This window comes from Populus alba, chromosome 3 (assembly GCF_005239225.2).
Source record: "Populus alba chromosome 3, ASM523922v2, whole genome shotgun sequence".
In the NCBI taxonomy this organism is placed as follows: Eukaryota; Viridiplantae; Streptophyta; class Magnoliopsida; order Malpighiales; family Salicaceae; genus Populus; species Populus alba.
Genome location: NC_133286.1, coordinates 15,415,600 through 15,437,093, shown reverse-complemented (window position 1 = coordinate 15,437,093; position 21,494 = coordinate 15,415,600). Strand labels below are relative to the sequence as shown.

Genomic DNA, 21,494 nt, shown 5'->3' with positions numbered 1-21,494 from the left:
TTTAACAAATAATAACAAATAAAAGGGTCTGAGATAACCTTAAGTCATTTTTAAAATTAGTTAAAAATCCTATAGAAAAAAAATAAAAAATAACAGGGGTCTTAATCTCTAATTAAATCAAATATTGAAGGATAAAACTGAAAAAACATGAACCTGAAAACATGAAAAAAAAAATGAGCCCTGATGAATCTTTTAAATCTGGGTTAATCTTTCAAATTCATAACCTGTTAAATCCTAAACCTGAGCTCAATCAAGAAACCCAATTCAATGATGAAGGATGAATAAGAAAATTAATATAAATTTAAAAAATCTATTAAAGTAAAAACAATAGCAATAAAAAATGAAGGATGATGAAATCGTAATCTTAAATAAAATAAATAGCAATTAAAAGGATGAAGTCCAAATTTGATAGATTAAAAAAAATAAAGGAGGTTGAAATTGAAAAAACATTTCAATTCTATAAAATAATAAAATAATAAAGACTAAATTCAAAGAAAAAATAAATTAAAAGGTTGTGTGAAATTTTAGATGGTGCAACACAAAAAACAAGGAGAAGAGATAAAAGAAAAAAAAAAAAAAAACAAAAGTCAATCCGTGCCAAACTAGAAAGAATTATGCCACTCATTGCCCAAGAAGATGGGTCCCATCCTTGACAAATCAAAAAAAAATTCAAGAAAAGCTATTTTTTGTTGTCATAAGCCATCCGTACGTGTCATTTAAACAAGATAGAACGACTTACTCTTTTACGTGTTCACTTACACAAGCGAAATGTAAATATATTTATTAAATTACTAAATTGCTTATAAGACCACATGATAATCACACAAAGAATAAAAATCTAAAATGAAAGTATGAACAAGCCCTTAATTAGAGGCAAGATAAGAAATTTTAATTTTAAGAGCAATAAAGTTATTTTATTATGTATGAAAAGTAAAATATAAAAAAAGCCACTAAACTCAAGCTAAAATTTATTTTTTTCTTTCAAATAATTAAGGGTTTTTATATTGAAGAAAAAACAAATTATAAAAAAAAGAGCTAATACACATTCTTTCTTTCAAGGATGACTGCTCCTAGAAAAACCACTAGGTTGTTTCTGCACCACTACCTCTTTTATGAAAAACAAAAGAGAGGAAAATGAGTTTTTTTTTTTTTTTTATCACTTAGGAGACGTGCGAGATAAAAATCTCGTGTACAGTTATGGTGTAAGAGGTTTACATAAAAGAAATACTGGGTTTGCTTCTATATCATAAAAAAAAAAGGAGTTCAATACATATGCGTTTGAAATCGGTATGAAATACTGGGTTTGCTTATTATCCTCAAAATACTCATCATTCGAAGCCTGTCAATTATTGGTGCCATATGAAAAAAAAAATAAAACTTTCTCTACTCTAATTTAATTATATTTTTAAATTTAGAATTATTTAATAAATAAGTTGAGTTTACATACTTAATTTATTTTATTTTCCACATTAACATCTAGTTTATTTTTATTGTTTTTAGAGTTTGAATTTCATTTGAATTCAATTCTTAAACTTCAAAATGATTGGAAATGTAAATCTCATTAGGACGACCCCCCCACACACACGCACGCGCACACACGCACATATTTTCCAAACATGATGTTAGTGAAAGTCCAATCCGCAAATCACGTGTTTGACAGCGATTCTCTTAGAGTGTTTGGTATTACAGTTATATTGTGTTGTTTATAAAAAATCTGAATTTGTTTTTTTTTTTTATATTATTATTTTGTTATATTTTTAAGTTTTTTAATATGGTGATGTTAAAAATAAATTTTAAAAAATAAAAAAATATTATTTTAATAAATTTATAAATAAAAAATACTTTAAAAATTAGTTAAACAGTCTCCTGATACTGTTAGTTCATAATTCATGCTTTGAGACGGTAAGAAACCTGTTCCCCTGACAAGGATCTTGACGTATTTTAATTAATCAAGTCACAGCACTTCTCAGTGTGCAAGAAAGAAATAAGAAAAGATTACACTGCTTAAATGAGAATGTTGAATCACAGGGCTCCGGACCCATCTGTGTCTGAACTTTCAAGTCAAAAGCATTCCATGGTCGGTTTTGTTAGGTTAGCTGTCCTAATTTGTATGAGACAGTGTATATAATTGCCTCGAGACATCGTGAAAGGTGATTTCCACAGCAAATTTAGTGTACATATGAATCATAAATGTATGACATCGTCTGAATTTTTTCTTCAATTTGAATTATGTTTTTATAACATGATGGGTTAAAGTTTGATAAAATTACTTAAATCATAATTAATGCTACGTCCAATCGATCTCCTTGCACGGGGCATCAGACAAGCTTCAACTCTTGATAATTTTTTCTTCTTAGGAAAATTAATTGTGGCCTGAATTATTTTGAAGCTTTTCAAACTTCCAAATTTCTCAAGAACATTAGCTCTCTCCATCGATTATTTATCGTGTAACTCATGATAGGTGCAGATGTTTTTTGGTATCTTCCCTCTGAAGAATTTAACTTTAAAATGGAATAATTCATTGACATTACTTATTTATTTTGCTTAAATATTATCTCTGTGAGATCTTAAAGCAGTGCAGGCTTTAATTTTTCTGGATCTTATCCATTAGGCTTTAAGACAGTTCTACAGTTTTTGGTTTTTATAAAGCTATTGGATGAGCTCGAAGGTATTAATGTTAGAAATACCATTTCCTTGATGTTTAGTGATTTTCAGGATAGTTTCTGTGATTATTTTGAGCAGCCATATAGTTTTTTTAGCAAACATTCAACTCAACATCGATGGATCATAACCAAGATTAATTTATCTTTCATCTAATTATATCTAGTTGGATGGTTCTTGTTTCAGTTCAGTTATCACCATGTTTAGATATTTGATCAATGGATTGATCTTCACCCAAGCACGCCTCAGCTCATAGAAAATGAGTGGTTTTTGTCCATGAGAGTTGGATTTGATATCCTATATGCATGGAAAGTGCAGGTGAAGATAAAGTCCAAAAAAAGAAGAAGAAAAGATTCAGAAGATTTCAGCATCATTAACTCAAGGAGATGTTCACTTCTCACCTACTACTTACCACGAGGGATTTCATAATTCGTTCATCTCGAAATCTTTGTAGACCCAACTAGGTTGACGCTTCTTTATGGTTGTAAAGCCACCTTCAAGGATGTAAGCAGCTTACCTGCATGCGTCCTGGTTCCTACCATACCTCCTAACCAGTCCTTTATTATCAAGGGTAAACCTCTTTTTTGCCCCTCCCCTTCGCTTGGTATCAAACAATCTTGAGAGAGAGAGAGAGATTTGAGAGGAAACAAAAGAGGAAAAGCAATGAAAGCTTAAAATGAATTATGAAAAGAGGCGGTCTTTATTTAGTAGTGGAGGATAGACGAAAACTGTAAGAATAATATTGGAAAATTATAAATTATGTGGGTAGAGGTGCAATATTTATGAATTGATAGTTTATTAAAATTTCTATTTGAAAAGGATTCATCCCCGAAATGACTGCCAATGCTTCATTGCCCTTAATTCTATATGTAGAATTTATATTCGATGAAGAAAATATATAAATGCAGAGATTCTCAGGAAACATAAGCGTTAGAGTTAAGGTTGTTGCCAAGTGGCCCAGGTCGGCTATCCAACCTGTCTTGTCTTTCTTTTCCTTTTTTTTTGCTCCTTAACAGTCAAACAATTTCCATAATGACTGATTCCGATTAATTTTAGGGTATATCCTAAAAATAACACGTTTTCAAGTTTTTCCTCTCATTTTCTCTTGGTGTTCTTTCTTTAGTTTCGTCCGAAGATTGCACCTCTGTTAGCAAGGGACATCCTCCTGTCTGTGGAACACTCTTCTCGTTTAAGGTATGAACATAACGTTAATAATCTCAAAGCAAAACCCTTTCCATTGCATGCTAACAGCTCGTTGTTTTATAAGACTCACCTCTCCTGATGATTCAATACATGAAATGCTTGAAAGTTGAGACTATTATAAATTAAGTAAATCGCTTTCTTATGATATTGAAAAATCTTCAGTTCCACATAGCTTGTCTATATCTACGTGTCTTGAATGTCACACATGGACTACCATATTGTAATGATTTGGCAGTTGCTCGATGTAGATTGGATGAACTTTTGGATACATAAATATATTAACCAAAAGAAGACAAAAGCATAGTTTTTCCTTTTCTGAGAAAGTTCAAAGAACCCCACAAATAAATTTGCTTTTTTGTCCATACCCAACTTCCTTTTGTACCTACCACAATCCAGCGATATTTACAGCAGTTTCTTTCTTTCTCTGTTAGATGGTAATCTTTATAGGATTTTTCGTTTAGTATTTGGTGATAGTCATTGTTGTAAATTGTTTTTTAGGTCTCTGTGGTGAAATTCAAATAGTACTTTATGGGGGAGGAGGAGCACGAGAAAGCTGAATCTAAGGCAGTCTCTCTGCCTACACCAGCTAAAGAGCATGGACCTGTTCAAGAAGAGAAAGAAGCCTCTTTAAATGATGCTGCTAATGAGAAGAGCTTGGTCCCAGTTTCTGAAAGTATGTTCTCTTTTTATTCTTCTCCTGAGAAATTAACATAGAAAGAGAGGAAAGGGGAAGTTTTATATTTTAATTATTGCGGTTTTTTTATAATTTATTTTTGTGCATGTTACTATAAGTTCCCTAGTTATATGATTGAATCTTCAATGTATCAGAGGCTGCAGATCCAACTGCTGATGAAAGCGTTTCAGGGGGATCAAATAACAGAGGTGCGTGCAGGATACCATTTGAAGTTACTGCTCTCAAAATTTGATATTTTTCTTATTGACAGAACATATTGATTTATATCGATCTTCAGATGCTATCCTTTCAAGGGTTGAAACGGAGAAAAGATGTGCTCTAATTAAAGCATGGGTGGAAAATGAGAAGGCTAAAGTGGAGAACAAGTAAGAGACTGTTTCTAAAGCTTTGAACTATCCATCTTTTAGTATTGCCATAAAGCAGGCCTCCCCACGCCCAGGTTATCAAATCAAGCATAAAAGCATGCTTCAAATGACTCGGGTTCAACCGATCTATCAAACTACTTGCACTATTTACATCTTTGCTAGGGTCTTAAGTTCTCCTGAATTAGAATTTTACTGCATGGAAAGTACGTTCAAGCCAATAATTGACCAGCTTTTTTTGTCATCCAACATCAAATAATGTATTTGAAAGTCCCTGGGATTGGGTCCAGGAATCCCAAATATTAGGCTATAAAAATGCATCATTTGAAGAAATTTTCTGAACCAGATCACACTCTGTTAAGCTATAAAACCACTAAGAGAGAAACTCCATTACTATTGCCATAGAAGTGAAGTTCATTGTCGTCAGCACAAGCTTCAGATATGTAAATGCGAAGACGCTCAATAAATATCTGTGTGTTTGATACTTGATAGTTTGGTTAGAATTTCCATTTCAAATGTCTATAGAATTCATCTATACTCTCCAAAGGTGAAAGGTCCATCTTAGATGATTCACGATGTCCTCTTTAAACAAGGATTTTTGCATTTGATTCAGTCCTGCAAGTTGGACGTAAATCTTGGCTTCATAAAGCTTTCAATTCCTACTCAATGATGACTTTCAGAGCTTGATTCTGAGCTTGTTATACACACTGAATTTTCAAATAGGGCTCACAAAAAACTCTCTGCCATTGGATCATGGGAGACAACCAAGAAAGTATCAGTGGAGGCAAAAATACAAAAGTTTGAGGTAATAAACTTATGAACTGAAGTATCATTCGCGTAATATCGCATCTTCATTTTCTTTACCACTTAATAAACTGCATAGACGTTCAAAGTTCTTGTGTAACATACTGTTGCGATGAACTATTGATTTAAAAGTGTCTCGATTAATTTGTGGCATGATAGGAAAAACTGGAAAGGAAGAAGGCTGAGTATGCAGAGAAAATGAAGAACAGAGCAGCCGAACTCCACAAGACAGCTGAAGAGAAGAAAGCAATGATTGAAGCGAAAAAAAGCGAAGAATGTCTCAAGGTAGAGGAAACCGCAGCGAAATTCCGAGCAACCGGGTATACACCAAAGAAGTTTCTTGGATGCTGTAGTAGCTAAGTTGTTCTGGAAAGTCCTGAAGAACGTGGGGGGGCATCCCAGAGAAGGATTTTAAAATTGTGTTTGCTTCGATTTTGGCTTGTTTGTTGGTCAGTTCTCTAATTGTCTTCTGATATTGTAAAGTTTGGTAACTGGGTGTGCGTGCAACTGTTACATCACCCAAGTTATGTCATGAACCAAGCTTGGGTTATGATATTTCCTTTTGTGTGAGAAGACGTTTCTAAAGTCGAGGAAAACAAAAATGAATCAAACTATGTCATCCATAATCCGATTTAACTTTTAAGCTAACTCAACCCCAGAAGAATATTTGGTAAAGAATAAGAAAATTTCAAATCAATTGAAATAATAAAAATTCTCACAATTCCAGTTCCAGGTCCCATGGAATTCTTTTACGAATCATTTATCATTTTCTCTCCTCTCACCAGTTCACTCTCACTACTCCCGACATCCAAGAAACAAAAGAGAACCCAATTACGAGAACCTGATTCTAAGCCGACCCATGAAGACAGAGACGACGAACTCGCAATCGACTCGGTGAGTTGAACAGGGTTTCTTCTCATCTTGACTCTTTCAAAACCACATTCAGAATGAGCTCCTCAACGTTTGAATGGTTGTCTGGCTTGCTCGAACCATTGCTAGGGTGCTGACCCAATTTGAGATAAGTGTCAATTATATTTCATCCTTCCAAGCATTTTTGGGGTCCGAGCTGAGTTTTTGTGGTCTGGTGAGAGGCAAAGGGAGGGCTGGTACTGGGTAGACAAAGCGATGCAGATGTAACATAAAATAGCATCCAAAAGTGGGACACGATCAGTGAAAGGTTAAGAGAATTATGAATGATGGACCCCAAGAACATATAACAGTCAGAAACTCCATGTTTTCTCTGCATTCGCAACCTTTTCTTTCCATTTGTTTTTCTGATTTTGTAAATCTCGGTCATTTACTATAATTGCCTAGGCATGCATGGCCCGCTAACCTTGTCTCTTTTCCAACCATTCCAAGTAGTGGGCAGGACCCAATCTGAGTTAGATCTCTCTTGTTGTAGTTAGGACATGGGCGAGCATTCTGTTAATTCAAAAACAAGTTCCATTTCAACATGAAGCCGTTTGGCTTGGTATGTGGTTTGTTAGGGGCTCTGTGATTTGCTTTGTGAATTTTACGGAATGGAAGTGCTTGCTGCTAATTTGGCAGAACGAAGATGAACCTGTTAGATGTTTGTAGGCAAGTTTCCTCGTATCTTTTTTATAATGGCTACTGAGCGGTTAAAGAATTTATGACAGTAATTTTCAGGGACATTAACCTATAAATAAATTATTTTTCTTTGTTTTTTTTAACACCATGGAAAGTATTATGAACTTATAAAGTACTGGAATAATATTCCACGAACTTTTCAAGAACTATTAAAGTTTTTTTTTTTCTCTATTTCAAGGTATAAGTAGCGTCAGTGTATTATTACAACCTATCCATTTATGAATATACATCATGTCTGTGAACAATGCTTGCATCTTTTATGTAGGATATAAGCAAAGACTCCTGAGTGGTTGGCCGATCAATTTTGGAATCAAATGGATGCTAATATAGCACTTTATTGTCATGCCCACACACGAACTTTGAAGTTACAGATTGGTTGCTAGATATAGTAAAAAATCTGTATGGAGATAACTGATTTGTCTACCACATAATAGGAGGATTCTAGTTGTAATTGTTGCCTCCTGTCAGGACTATCTTTAAAAGACTTGGTCAGGAAATGCTTCATGTCTATCTTTATATCCCACTATTTTTAGAACTGCACTTTGCATTTTCCAAGAGACATGAACCCTAGGTCACGATAGCTTAAATAAGCGATTCATGTCCTTTTCTCCATCCATTGAACATTCATTTTATTGATCTGGGTCACATATTCTGGGAATTCCATCTATCTTAACTTCTGAGATAGAGTGGAACGGAAGTTTCAGATTTTGTTGTTGAACTTCACTGTTAAAGCTTTTCCAAGCATCCCTTCTGATATCAGATTTTATACAGCTCGTTTTAGATTCACCAGGACCAACATAATGGGTTTCACTGGGACCTTAGAGAAATGCAAGGCCTGTGATAAAACTGTTTATTTCATTGAATTGGTGTCAGCTGATGGAGTTCCTTATCATAAGAAGTGCTTCAAATGCAGCCACTGCAATGGACTTCTTGTGGTACGAGTTCTATTCATTTATCCTCCTTCCCATGTAAGAATTAATGAATATGATCTTTCACCAGGATTAATGAATTTGATCCACGATGAAATTTTTCTTACAGATGAGCAGCTATTCCTCAATCGATGGAGTTTTATATTGCAGACCTCATTACGACCAGCTCTTCAAGGAGACTGGCAATTTCATCAAGAAACTCCAATCCTGTGAGATCCCCCTCTTTGTTTTCCTTATGTTCAATTCTTTTACATACTTTTGGAATTGGTTTTCCACGGAGAAGGATGTAGTCCTCCCTATTTTACCTTTCCTTTGAGCGCTAACAATGTGTTTCTGCATTCTGGCTGTTAGCGGGGGAGAAGAAGAATGGCCTGGTACTAAAATTGCTCACAACTGATTCTTTTTCAATACCCTACTTTTGTTTCTGATGGAAATCTCTAGGTTGTTTGCTGAGGTTTGATGTGTGTTTTCCCAATTATGCAGACAAAGGCCCCAAGCAAACTCTCTGCCATGTTCTCTGGCACCCAGGACAAATGTGCATCCTGTACAAAAACTGTATACCCACTAGAGAAGGTTTCTTATCCAATTCCCTTTCTCTCTCTCTCTCACACAGTTCTTATTTCCCCAATTATTAACATTCATTCCTGATCCATGCATTATATGTATATATTTGCACAAACTCAAATGGAAATGCAAGAGTCAGAATAACTCTCATTGATTTCTTTGTTGTACCATAACTTGGCATTAATATAATTTCTTGGAACAAAAATCACAATATTATCTCATTCTAATAATTTAAATTTTTGAGTTAAGATATATTTTTTTATATATAATATTAGAGTTTTGTTCATTAAATATTTAGAAGTTCAAATCTCAACACCCTCATTTTAATTAATAAAAATTAAACATAAAATAATATAGGTATATACAAGTTTTAAGTTTAAATGACTTTTACTTGAAATGATATGTTCAATGATAATATAAAACTATCATTAAAACCTCACATAACAACTTAAATATTTACATTAAAATTATTTTTTAACATATTATCAGGGCTATATTGATCAATATTTATTATAAATTTAATTCTCATCATCCCTTCTCTATTATATTAAATTAAAATGATTATTTAACATCAAAATCAATGAGGTAATATATTGAGATTGAAATAATATGATCAAGTGAGAGTAAAAAGGCTTATCGCTGTAACCAAAATATTATTATTGACAGGTGACTGTGGAGGGAGAATTCTTTCACAAGTCATGCTTCAGGTGCTCTCATGGAGGTTGCTTTATCACACCATCATCCTACGCTGCTCTTGACGGGATACTATACTGCAAGGCCCACTTCTCGCAATTGTTTAAGCAGAAGGGAAGCTACAGTTATCTCACCAAAACTTCCACGATGAAGAAAAACGCAGTAAATTTGCCAGAAGAAAAATCTGAAGCAGAACAAAACCACTTAACAGTACCAGAAGCTAGCTCTCACTTAGCCATTGCACATGAGAATGTGCAGAACTAGTTATCAATGCTGTGTTGTTCCTTTCACATGCCTCTCAAGGGGACATTGAGGTTACACATGTGGTTGCTCTCCTTGTTCCTTCTAAGGCGTGTGTCAATAGAGAATGGAAATCTTTTAAACAAAATAAATGGTACAAAGAAAATCTTTTTATTTATTTCTTCATTGTTATTTTTTTATTATTAATAGTGGTGTTGGGACAGCTTGCATGTATTTCTATTAATTCTATAAATTTTAAAATTAAAAATCAAATAATTATGAGAAAACTTAAACTCATAACCATTTAAGAGTAAATGTAAAATTTAACCATTGATACCTCTCATTCTTTCTCTACTTGATGATTTTAATAATAATAATAATAAAAAAATCCCACTTGCTATCAATATAAACTTTTTCCCATATGAAGGATTTAATAGCAGGAATTTAACCTGTTAGATGACAGTATTTACCGTGTAATTCTATAAGATGTGAATTTTATATTAATATAAAACCAAATCAGTTTAATGTAGGAGTTAATTGATAATTAATCATATTCCAAACAAGCATAGTTTATGTTGGACATATAATATTATGTTGATATTAAACTATAACATCCAAACAAGCAATAAAATGACAATTCTTACTTGAATAACTAGCCATTGCCTTGCTGGTGCACCGGGTGGTTTTTTTTTAATAGTTTTAAAAAAATTATATCTTTTTATGTTTAAAAATTTGATTTTTATTATTTGATTTTAATTTGTTTCTTAATCCTTTTATAAAAATTATTTCTTTAATTTCACCATTTAATAAAAAATTTATTTTTAGTTTTTTATGTTAACGTTAATTCTCTCTTCTTCTTTTTTTTTTTTTTTTTTTATCATTTCACTAAATTGATTTTTTTTAATTCTACCCTTCAATTAAATATAAAATTTATTTTTTATTTTTTATTTCAATTTTGATCCTTATATTTTTAATTGTTATTTTTAATTCTTTTATATAATTGAATTTTTTTTTCAATTTTATTATTTTATATTTGATTGGTTGAAAATTGAATTTCATGATTTTTTTAGATAGGATGCTTAAGGTCTAATAAACTAAGTTACGAGTTTGAAAAATTAACACAAATTTTTTTTTTTGTTAAAAAGTTTTTATAACTATCTCTTTTTTTTTAGACTAAGAATTTAGTGAAATATCCGAGTTGACTTAACCCTGATTATCAGAGTTATAAGTTTGATATATTAATTCAACTTGATCATAACCAATTTTTTTATAACTTTTTTATTCTATTTTATTCTTCTATATCTAATGTAAATTGAAATATATAATTTATTTTAAAAAAATATTTTCCCTTCTAATTATGTTTTTTTTAAACTTAATTCATTCATTATTATTTTTTTATCTAATTAAAATAAAATTAACTTATTTTAACTAGTTGAATTTACTATTCAATTCACTTTTTTTTTTTAAAAAAAAATTGCTTGCGGTATTGAACTTTATTTTTACTTAACAAAATATAGCAGACTCCCGGTGAATTGCTGGCAGTAAGGCTAGTGACATGCTATAATACGGCTGGGGTGACAACGTGGCATATGCTGATACGACGTAAAAGTAAAGTAGCAAAACCATAAAACGCTATCAAGACTCAAGAGAACTAGATAAAGCTCTTCCCTTCCCTTCCTTTTTTCTGCTCGAAAAGTCTCTTTATTTTTTTTCTTAAGCACAGTCACTGGGTGCAAAACATTAAACAAAGTTTAATGCCATTCACCACCATCTGATGAGATTACTCTTTCCAATCCCCAAAAAAAAATGGACTGTCTTTCTCTTGCCACCATCTCAGCCACTTCATCTTCCTTCTCTGTGAGAAAAATACTGTTTCCTTCACCATCAGTTGCAGTAAGAGCAAGAAGTAGCAGAAGAGAAATATGGTTTCCTAGGAAAAATGGGTTCTTAGTTTTGGCTGCAAAAGAAGAAGGACAACCAAAGCTGGACCAGTGGGACCAAATGGAGCTCAAGTTTGGTCATTTACTTGGTGAAGACCCCAAACTTACTCTTGCTAAGGTAATTGCTGTGTTGTTTTTTCAAGGAATGGGAAATTATGCTTATTTTAGCTAAAATTTTCATTTATAGTTCAATACTTGAAGTGAAAGCATGTCTATTTTTGTTAGGAACCCTTCAAAGTTCATTTTTAAAAGGGTGTTTATAAATTGTTGCTTTGAATTTTATTAAATTGGTGATTTTAAATTTGTGTTTTTGTTGCTTAGATAATGGCTAGAAAAGAAAACCCGGATGTTTCATATCTTGAAGTTGAGAAATCATTTTACAAGAATAAGGGTAGAGCAGTAGAAATAAAGGAGGTTCCTTTTGATGTTTCAATGAAAAAGAAACCATCCAATGCATTGGATGGTTTGAATTTAGTTCGGCCGGTCCCGAAGGAAGGATTTAAATTTCAAGAAGAGGATAAGCCAGTAGCTCCTCCCAAGATAAAGAAATCAAACCAACCTGTTGGAAAAGCAATGGATAATGCAAAGCGTAGTGTTCCAAATGTTATTTTGAGAAAGCCATCTTTGTATGTAGAGGATGATGTGGATGATAGGCCATCTAGGAATAGGGTGAATATTTTACCAAATCTAACATTGAAAATGGGAAATGATCAAAATAAGGAGAAGTTTAGTGATATGACACTATTGAGAAAGCCACGACCAATGAGTGTTGATGAGAAGCCAGATTCTGGCAATTTGGGAACTGAAGTTAATCATGATGGTGCTGGAATGAGGGGTGAAAAAGAAGAAGGTGAGAATAGATATAGTGGTTTTACGCTGTTAAAAAAACCCAAAACTATGAAGATTGAGTTCAAAGAGTCTTCAGAAACCGGGGATGCCTCATTTGTGGAGGAGCAAGAAGTAGAAGATAACTACATATCAGGTAATAAACTATGCTGCTTTGTAACAATCCTTTCAGTCAGAATTGAATCTTTTTGGTTTTGTGTCGCTATTTTGCGGGGCTTCTTTAAGTCTTTCCATTTCCTTTTTAATGCACAGCAAGATTCAAATATGGAAGTGATCCTATCTGAACCCACCTTTTAGGTTCTAAGTTAAAGTGCATATCAGTGGCTTTTTTGTTGGAAGTAGAATTGTAAGAATTAATCACATATTAGTGGCTTTTTTGTTGGAGCTAGAATTGTAAAAAATAACACTATGCTTGATTTTTAAGGAAGGCAGCCATCGGAGAAGAGCAATATTGAGTTCACTGAAGAGGAAGCTGCCCTAAACCAACAATCTGATAACAATTTGGTCGATTCTGCTGTCAAGATCTCTATGGAAGCTGCACTGCAAGGGAAACCAAAGAGGTCTGCAGAGTCATACATCAGATTTATATTCTTAATGTTTACCTGCCAAAGCATTTGTACGCTTATCCTAGTTTTCTTGTTAGATTTGCCTTATTTAAGGTGCTGCTTTTTATAGATTAGACCAATATGTTGAAGCGACATCAGCCTCTAGAGTAGAGGATTTGAATCTTGTAAATCCTGAAAATCTTGGAAATGCTAATGAGGATGTCACTTCCATATCACCACTGGAGGTGAGATCGTTATGTCTTTATCAAATCTTGTAAAGCTTTTGATTGGTAACTGTTGAGTGTTAATTCTGGGCAGTTTATGGACTTGTAGGATGCTGATTGGAAAAGGGCAGATGATTTGCTTAGGACAGGAGATAGAGTAGAAGTTGAGTTAATTAGCTTCAGCACAAGAGGTTTCATTGTAAGTCCAATTTGACAAAGTAGTAAATGGGCTTTGCTTGGACTTGTTTTCTCCTCATGTACTATGTTATTTTCAGAACAACAAGTTCTTTTCCATGCAACCTCTCTGAATTCTATGCAACTATTTGCAGGTATCTTTTGGCTCTCTGGTAGGATTTTTGCCATACCGTAACCTAGCTGCAAGGTGGAAGTTCTTAGCTTTTGAGTCATGGTTGAAACAGAAAGGCTTGGATCCATCACTCTACAAGAAAAACTTAGGAATAATTGGAAGCTACAATGTCCCAGAAAAGGACAGTTCTCTTGATTCAAGCATTGTTCCAAATACGGATAGAAAAATTGAGGTAGAAAATAAGCCGGATATGAAGTTGGAGGATCTTCTTATGCTGTATGACCAAGAAAAACTGAAGTTCCTGTCTTCTTTTGTTGGTCAGGTTTGGAAATATTAACTTGGTATTTTAATCATAAACATTTCTCTTTCAAGTTTTCATGGACTTCTTTTTGCAGAAAATCAAAGTGAATGTGGTTATTGCTGATAGAAAATTGAGGAAACTTGTTGTTTCTCTGAGGCCAAAAGAGAAGGAAGAGTTGGTTGAGAAAAAGAGACATCTCATGGTAAGGAGCATGTCCAGATGCACTAATTCTTGATGCTTATTGTTCACCATTTGTTTTATATGCAAGCTTTAAGTTCCTGAAAACATTTATAACAGTTTGACAGTGAAAATAATTCACACAATTTATGAAGTTTCATTTCAAGTTACTTTGATTTTCAGAACTGAAACTTGGATTTTCTTGTTGGGTTAATTGTGAGCTGACGCTTTTTGTGCTTGAAGCAGCGTTGATAGAAAGAAAATGCACCATAATAATCAAAATGTTACATAATTGATGTGAAGAAGCAAGCTTGTTGTTTGTTAGATTATCAGATGAATTTCAGGCCAAGCTTTATCTCCTATACATCTGGATTTTGTGTTGTCCAAAAGCTTGTTGTTCATTACCTTATCAAGCAAGCTTCTGGCCTTGATGCTCTTGTGCCATTTGTTTTTCCAGGCTACACTTCAAATTGGGGATGTTGTGAAATGCTGCATCAAGAAAGTAACTTATTTTGGCATTTTTGTTGAGGTAAATCAGTAATTTTGCTACATTCATCAAGGTGAATTAAAGTTATGTATGTTGATAATTCTTCGAGCAAGAAATCATTGCATAGTAGGGAAATTTGAATATTTTTAGAGAAGATATGCAGAAAAAAGGGTTCAAGAGATACCATATTGACTGGTGGAGGGCTGAGTGGTTTGATTTGTGTCAATATCTTGGGAATAATTCCTTAAAATAGAGTCAAAAGTTTAGAGTCATGAGATCTTAGAATACTTGCACAAAATATTTAACCTAACTATACTCATATAGGTTGAAGGTGTGCCTGCGTTAATTCATGCATCGGAGGTCTCATGGGATGCCACTCTGAACCCTGCATCCTGTTTTAAAGTTGGTCAGGTATGTTACCTGTTTTATGATTAAATTTTCAGACAATTAAATATCTCCATTGATTGTGTACATGTGCTGGTTCCATAACGCGCCATAAAAGATTGTCTATAGGCTCATCAATATGTGGATCTTCCAGAAAAATTCTGTCCTTATTCTGTGTGCTGTCTGGCATGAGTACTTTGCCTACAACCAAACCTTACTGAAAACTGGCAATGAAAAAAACTGATCAAATACTTCGCTTGTTGTAATGCTTCTTTTGCTGCCAATTCTTTCATGCCTTTTCAATTTTGAAGAAAGTCATTCTTGTTGCAGATTGTAGAGGCAAAAGTTCACCAATTGGACTTTACCCTTCAACGCATTTTCTTATCATTGAAGGAGATTACAGTAAGTTATATTTAACTTGTTTATTCAATGCTGAATTTCTATCCTAGGCCAGGGCAATTCAACAATATGTCTGTTGTGTAATGTGTTGTTTCTCTTTCCCTTGGCAGCCTGATCCTCTGATTGAGACCCTGGAATCTGTCTTTGGTGGTCGTGCTCCCCTGGATGGGAGATTACAAGCAGCAGAAGCAGATTCTGAGGTTTTATTCACATCCTTGGAGTAACACCTTTAGTCATCAACTCCTCTTGTCACTTTGACTTGCCAAATAAAAGGCTTTCTGCTTTTTATTTATTTTTACTTCAGAAAAGACTGCATTTTAATGTGATTGTACAAATACAAAATGTGGATAGAATTAGAGTTGCTGAACCAGAATATATGCATCATTATGATTTCTGAATAAAAAAGAACAAGGAAACAAGGCCTGGCCAGCCAAACTTGCTTCATAAGATTCAAGCAAGATTCTCCAAATAAACTTATTCATGAAAAAAATTGATGATTGTGCTGATTCCAATATGAAAAAATTTGATGATTGTGCTAAGCTTTTACTGGTGCTTTGCCCTGCCATCTGTTAAATAATATTTTCAGTAAAATCCCCAAATTGTGAAAAGTAGGCTTTGAAGGTGGACGAAAGAAATAGGAGTGAAATTTATGGGATTTAATGATTGAAGGGGTTTAAGATCAGTTACAGGGGTTTTGGTAATGATTCATGTTTTGACAGCCATGTCAGGCTGGCGATGGAAACACTAGCATTGTTATGTTTTCTCCATTTCATTACATGATGTTTATTTTTTGCTTCAAAGTTTGATTTGACAATTGTAATCGCACAAGTACAATGCAATTCTGCTGCTCATATCCCGAAGCTGGCAGTTTAGGAAGATTGGGCAAGTTTGCCTTCCATTTCTCAGTTAATTACGGCGTACTTCCTATGATGCATGTATTTATGGAAGCAAGTATCAATAGTTAGTTGAATGATGCTCTATGTATTCGCTGCACCTCCTAAATTGTGTTGCAGTAGCTATTCTTGAATTTTCTGACTTGGAATTCTGCAGTGGGCTGATGTTGAAACACTTGTCAAAGAGTTGCAACAAATTGAAGGGATCCAGTCTGTATCTAGAGGCCGCTTCTTTTTGAGTCCAGGTTTAGCTCCCGCATTTCAGGTATAAGGACTTACTAACTAGATATTGCACCAGAAGTCACAAATTAAAGGTGCAACTCACCCCTATAATCATGGTCATGATTTTGCAGGGTGTTAATAGCTGTAGCCAATGTACCATTTGTTAGTGTAGCCTTTGTTTCTTAACTCTGAAAGAAAGCACTGTTTTCTCACCTTCTGTATATTATTTATCCTCAAATCGAATCATGCTAGCAAATCCGATTCCCATCTATCTTCTGCTTCAGGTTTATATGGCGTCCATGTTTGAGAATCAATACAAATTGCTTGCTCGATCTGGAAACAAAGTACAAGAGGTAAAAATTTTGGAGTTTGCAAGTGTTTGTGTTATTGGATTCCTGATGGTCCCATTGATCTTCTTGATCAAGAGATTCACTTTTTGCAAATTGAAAAATGCATCCGTATGAAAGTTTCTTGCATGCATAAATAGTTGAAAGTTTGATCCTATTCTCGTATTAAAAGTATATTACCTTGAAGATTCTGCACTTCTTAAATCAAGCATGTTTGAGCCCTGAACTTTTGCCTCGTACAAATAGCTTTATGAACTTGCTGAAGATATTACAAGACTACCTTCCTGACACTACTTATAGTACCCTTACCCACTTTCAAGTGAAAACAGGACAAATGCATGAAAATATAAGCAACCCGAACAATCAATTTCAGTTGTTTTCATTTGAAGAGTTTGATATCCAAGTTCGCCATCTTTACACTTCATAAAGTAATAACTTGAACTTGGCCATAAAGCAGTATAGCTTGAGAACAGGTATTCTGAATTCTTTCCAATAATAAAAATTGCAATCTCTTCAAGAAATTAAAAGAACAAAAAGATGAAATATGCTGGCTGAACAAGGTGAAAGTTAACCACTATGTTGTGACTGTATGAAGGGAAACTGATACTTGATAAGAAACAAACAGTCACGATCTTTCTTTTTAAACACCTTAAACAATTTTATTTATTTTTTTGTGTGATTAAACCTCTATTTTGCATCAGGTGATAGTTCAGGCATCATTGAGCAAAGAAGAAATGAAATCTACGATTTTGTCTTGCACTAACAGAGTGGAATAGTTTTGTGCTGAACTGTAAATTCCTCTGACCTCCTACCCAGCCTACAAGTATATTTCAGACTGCGACGCTGGACTTCGCCACCATTAGCAAAAAAAAGAAAAAAAAGGGTTTCTGTTCAACAAATTTTTATTCCTTACTACTTATTTTCTGTTTCTTCTTTGTGTGGATTTGGTTGGGCGAAGATTTTGCGGTATTACACAATCTCTGTTTTGCTGTCACAGGTTGTATTAGCGTAACTGTTGTACAAAGATATTCAATTATGGTATTTTATTAATTTTTATAGAAAAGATTTAGAAGCTGGCGCCGTTATCGGTTGTATAAAACAGACTAGCTAGAGAGGACAGTTCAAATCACCATTGCTCTCACGTTTTACCTGATCCTCACAACTGGCTTGGCTGCCATGCCTTAACTACATTAGCTCTCGTCTGTGCTGTGCCAGTCTCCACTGTCATGATCTGACAAATTAACCCTTGGAGTGACAAGTATTTTCTTTTATATGAATGAAGGTATCGTGTATTACAAATTAACTGAGCAGCTTGTCTCGATCTTGCAACATCAAATCTGAAAAACCAACCTATCTGGGATCCTCCTCCTCCAGACCCCGTACCCTAGATGCAGGCTGCACTGCTGCTGCTGGGGATTATGCAGGTTATGTTAACATTGCAATGCAAGGGGATCCATTTCACGTTATCCATTTGTTAGAAAAATAAGATTCGTTTGTTTAGCCTTGGTGGATACTTCATTTTTAGGTTGAAGTTCAAGATTCTTGAATTAACTACTTGCAGGCTCATCTCCCCTGGTCTGACTTGTTGAAATGGCCAGATCTTGATGCAGCTACTAATACTTTCTTGTCTGGCTAGATATAATGAGTATCAACTTCAGGATTACAGCTCATGGTTTCATAAACAGGCAAAAACTTTGCCTTCTGTGCTAATTATTCTAGAAAAGGAAAAAAAAAATGATTTCTTGCTGTGGGCTGATATTTCTACTTCAAGATCTTCTAGTCTAACTTGAAGATTCCATGCAATTGGTCTTTGCTTCAGTTGAACAGCCCAGATAACCGGGACCGATTGAAGAGCTGTCTTGTGAAAACCAAAGACTGCAATAACCTATCAAAAAAAAAAAAAAAGGTTGTTAAAAAAGACCAAATTAACAGATTTTTTCCCTAGTATAATTAAGATTTATTAATAGGTGCTTATGTATTATTATACTAGCACTAATTAGACATTTAAACTGAAAACTAACAGGATGAACTTATTTAATCCCATTAAAATATAAATTAGAGAACTAAAAAATAATGATCGTCAAATCTCATAAATCAAATTATAGATTGATGAAATCATAAAAAAAATAAAAAATAAAATACTAAAACACAAATTATCAGCAAAACCAAATAAGGTTATCAAAACCTGTGAATAGTATCATGTAGATAAGATAATTCAATAGAAGGAGAAACATATAAAAAAACAAAGTTTAATTTTAAAAAGAATTGGATTCTGAATGACAAAAAAAAAAGATAAAAAAAAGTGATTTTTAAAAAACTTAGGTCACCCAAATAAACTTCTCACCTAGATCATGAGATATGGATAACCTGATTGAAAAGAAAACAGAAAATGAACTACTTTAAAGGATGTAGTTGGGAAAGAAAACGACGTCACCCCGTGTTAACTTTTCAAACTAATAACATTAGGTTGTGACTAAAGTGGAAGCATTGTATCTGGAAAGCAACTATTTAAAAACTTGACTTAGCCTGATAGGTTGACCCGTGTCCCAGGTTACCCATGACTTAGACTGACCTGAGTTTCAAAATAAATTAGAGGAGAATTGATTCATTGTGATATGGTCAAAAATCTGGGTTGGCTAATGTTTCGGTTAGCCTAAGAAAAATCTAGTCAAAACCCATTCAATATTTTTCTTTTTAAAAAAAATGGTATCATTTTGACTTTTTTATAAAACAAATTGATCTGGTTAACGTGGATTAATTTAAGCCAACTCACTCAATTTACTCGATAATTATTCTGAATTAACTCTTGGGAAAGGCCTAGAAAGAATGGGAAAAACTAAGGAGACCAAATTCCAATAAATAAAATGTCGAATGATGAAATAAATAAAATTGAAGGATAAAAAAATAACAATTAAGAAAATAGAAACCTCATTTGAAAAAAAAATTTGAGAGAATAAACTAAAATTTTGAATTAAAGGGCAAAATTTGAAAAAAAAATCAAGTTAATAAATGAATAAAAAATAAAAAAAAATAAAAATCAAGAGCATTAGGACCAAATTTTTTAAAAATAAAAAAATCAAGATTATGGATCAAGGATGAAATTGAAAACAAATTAAAAATCGATTAAAGGCTAAGAATCAAAATTGAAAATCAAAACATTAAGGATCAAACGTTAAATATATATAAAAAATATTGAACTGAATGACAAAATCAAAAAAAAATCAAATTTACAAAAGAAAAAAAAAAACAAAGAGAACCAATTTTCAACGAACTTAATGATGGAATGAATTTTTAAAAATAATTAAAGCCAATCCCAGTCCAACCTTTAGAATTTATAAACATAAATCATGAGGCTGGATGATAACGTAAAAGGCAAATCTAAAAATATAACAATGTAAAATTTTAAACCAACCAAAATAATTAGGGATAAAATTGAAAAAACAAATTAAAAAATTGATTTAAAAAATATAGATTTGAAAAAAAAAAAACAACCAAATTTGACAAAAAAAAAAACCAAATTGTAAGAGATGAAATTAAAAAACAATTTCAATTAAGAAAATAATAATAAGAACTAAAAATAACAATAAAAAGAATAAAAACCATATTTGATATAAAAATAAAATGTCAATGGATGAAATTTAGAGACAAATTAATTCAATAAAATATTCAAGACAAAAAACATCACAATTAAAAAAATAATAACCAAATCTAATATAAAAACAAAATATAAAGAGATGAACTTGAAAAAAAAACAATTAATTTAATAAATTATCCAAGACCAAATACATTGCGAATTAAAAAAATGAAAATCAAACTTGATATAAAAATAAAATATCAAGAAATGAAATTGAAAAAAATAAATTATTTCAATAAATGATTCAAGATCATATATATTGTAAGTAAAAAAAATAAAGATTTAATTTAACTTGACAAATAAATAGCCAAACATTTTTTTTGCAATGACTAACATAATTTTCTTAAAAGGAAGAGAGAAATGAAAATAAAATTTATTGTTAGAGCATATACCTTATTATCATGACGAGGTCCGTATTGAAAATCATCTTGAAAAGCGATATTTAATGTTATGTGGGATTTTATATATATATATATATCAAATCATTCTTAAACCCACATGAAAATTAAAAAAAAAAATAGCAAAACACTCTTGACCCTAATTTTAAATAAATGTAATGATATGTTCTACAAAGAGCCCAATATTGAGAGTGGTTTTAAAAAAATAAATATTTTTAATTATAGTTTTAAAAAATATATATTTGATTAAAATTATTATGAAATAATTTTGTTTGTAAAATAAATAAAAAAATTATTTAAAATTTATAAAATCAAGATTTAAAATATAATGTGATCAAATGGAAAACATAAAACTATTTAACAAATCAAATAATTAATTCTAAGTGATTGAAAAAAAATTGAAATCACAAAACGAAACAGTGTTTTAGCCAAGTCAATCTCCCGCTCCAATCTCCAACCCGTCTACTAAAGTTACATTTCTACAATGATTATTTTGCATCATTTTGTTAATTAGATATTAAAACTGATGAACCTAAAAAAAAAAAAAAAAAACTCCTTTCCCTTAATTTTATAGATTTAAATCTTGAGGATAAAAATAATAAAAAAAAAACTTTTTTTTTTTTTTTAAACCC

The 21,494-nt window shown here is 32.5% G+C and overlaps 3 protein-coding genes across 3 annotated transcripts; all 3 read left to right on the top strand.

The window, feature by feature from the left end:
* The first annotated feature begins 3,702 nt into the window (after nt 1–3,702).
* On the top strand, nt 3,703–6,297 carry LOC118028497 (remorin 1.4). Its single transcript, XM_035032091.2, has 6 exons — nt 3,703–3,855; nt 4,387–4,537; nt 4,693–4,746; nt 4,836–4,923; nt 5,644–5,725; nt 5,884–6,297. Exons 2-6 carry the CDS (start codon nt 4,393–4,395, stop codon nt 6,082–6,084), a joined length of 570 nt encoding a protein of 189 aa, XP_034887982.1. The 5' UTR covers nt 3,703–3,855; nt 4,387–4,392; the 3' UTR covers nt 6,085–6,297.
* A 1,392-nt stretch (nt 6,298–7,689) lies between these two features.
* LOC118028498 (LIM domain-containing protein WLIM2b) lies at nt 7,690–9,881 on the top strand. The gene is made up of 4 exons (XM_035032092.2): nt 7,690–8,267; nt 8,371–8,487; nt 8,745–8,834; nt 9,492–9,881. Exons 1-4 carry the CDS (start codon nt 8,133–8,135, stop codon nt 9,780–9,782), a joined length of 633 nt encoding a protein of 210 aa, XP_034887983.1. The 5' UTR covers nt 7,690–8,132; the 3' UTR covers nt 9,783–9,881.
* Nucleotides 9,882–11,405: 1,524 nt separating this feature from the next.
* Nucleotides 11,406–17,904, top strand: LOC118028499 (uncharacterized). The gene is made up of 14 exons (XM_035032093.2): nt 11,406–11,816; nt 12,020–12,680; nt 12,969–13,104; nt 13,220–13,334; nt 13,423–13,512; nt 13,643–13,942; nt 14,016–14,123; nt 14,556–14,627; nt 14,910–14,996; nt 15,300–15,371; nt 15,479–15,568; nt 16,419–16,526; nt 16,768–16,836; nt 17,532–17,904. Exons 1-14 carry the CDS (start codon nt 11,565–11,567, stop codon nt 17,604–17,606), a joined length of 2,235 nt encoding a protein of 744 aa, XP_034887984.1. The 5' UTR covers nt 11,406–11,564; the 3' UTR covers nt 17,607–17,904.
* The last annotated feature ends 3,590 nt before the right edge of the window (nt 17,905–21,494 follow it).

What these genes read in the sequence shown, in the direction of transcription:
- LOC118028499 (XM_035032093.2), top strand. Translation starts at nt 11,565, where the DNA reads ATGGACTGTCTTTCTCTTGCCACCATCTCAGCCACTTCATCTTCCTTC. An exon ending in CCAAACTTACTCTTGCTAAG is followed by an intron (nt 11,817 to 12,019) that starts GTAATTGCTGTG and finishes TTTGTTGCTTAG; the next exon opens with ATAATGGCTAGAAAAGAAAA. An exon ending in TATCATTGAAGGAGATTACA is followed by an intron (nt 15,372 to 15,478) that starts GTAAGTTATATT and finishes TTCCCTTGGCAG; the next exon opens with CCTGATCCTCTGATTGAGAC.
- LOC118028497 (XM_035032091.2), top strand. Translation starts at nt 4,393, where the DNA reads ATGGGGGAGGAGGAGCACGAGAAAGCTGAATCTAAGGCAGTCTCTCTG. An exon ending in AAGGCTAAAGTGGAGAACAA is followed by an intron (nt 4,924 to 5,643) that starts GTAAGAGACTGT and finishes ATTTTCAAATAG; the next exon opens with GGCTCACAAAAAACTCTCTG. An exon ending in CAAAAATACAAAAGTTTGAG is followed by an intron (nt 5,726 to 5,883) that starts GTAATAAACTTA and finishes GTGGCATGATAG; the next exon opens with GAAAAACTGGAAAGGAAGAA.
- LOC118028498 (XM_035032092.2), top strand. Translation starts at nt 8,133, where the DNA reads ATGGGTTTCACTGGGACCTTAGAGAAATGCAAGGCCTGTGATAAAACT. An exon ending in ACTGCAATGGACTTCTTGTG is followed by an intron (nt 8,268 to 8,370) that starts GTACGAGTTCTA and finishes TTTTTCTTACAG; the next exon opens with ATGAGCAGCTATTCCTCAAT. An exon ending in CTGTATACCCACTAGAGAAG is followed by an intron (nt 8,835 to 9,491) that starts GTTTCTTATCCA and finishes TATTATTGACAG; the next exon opens with GTGACTGTGGAGGGAGAATT.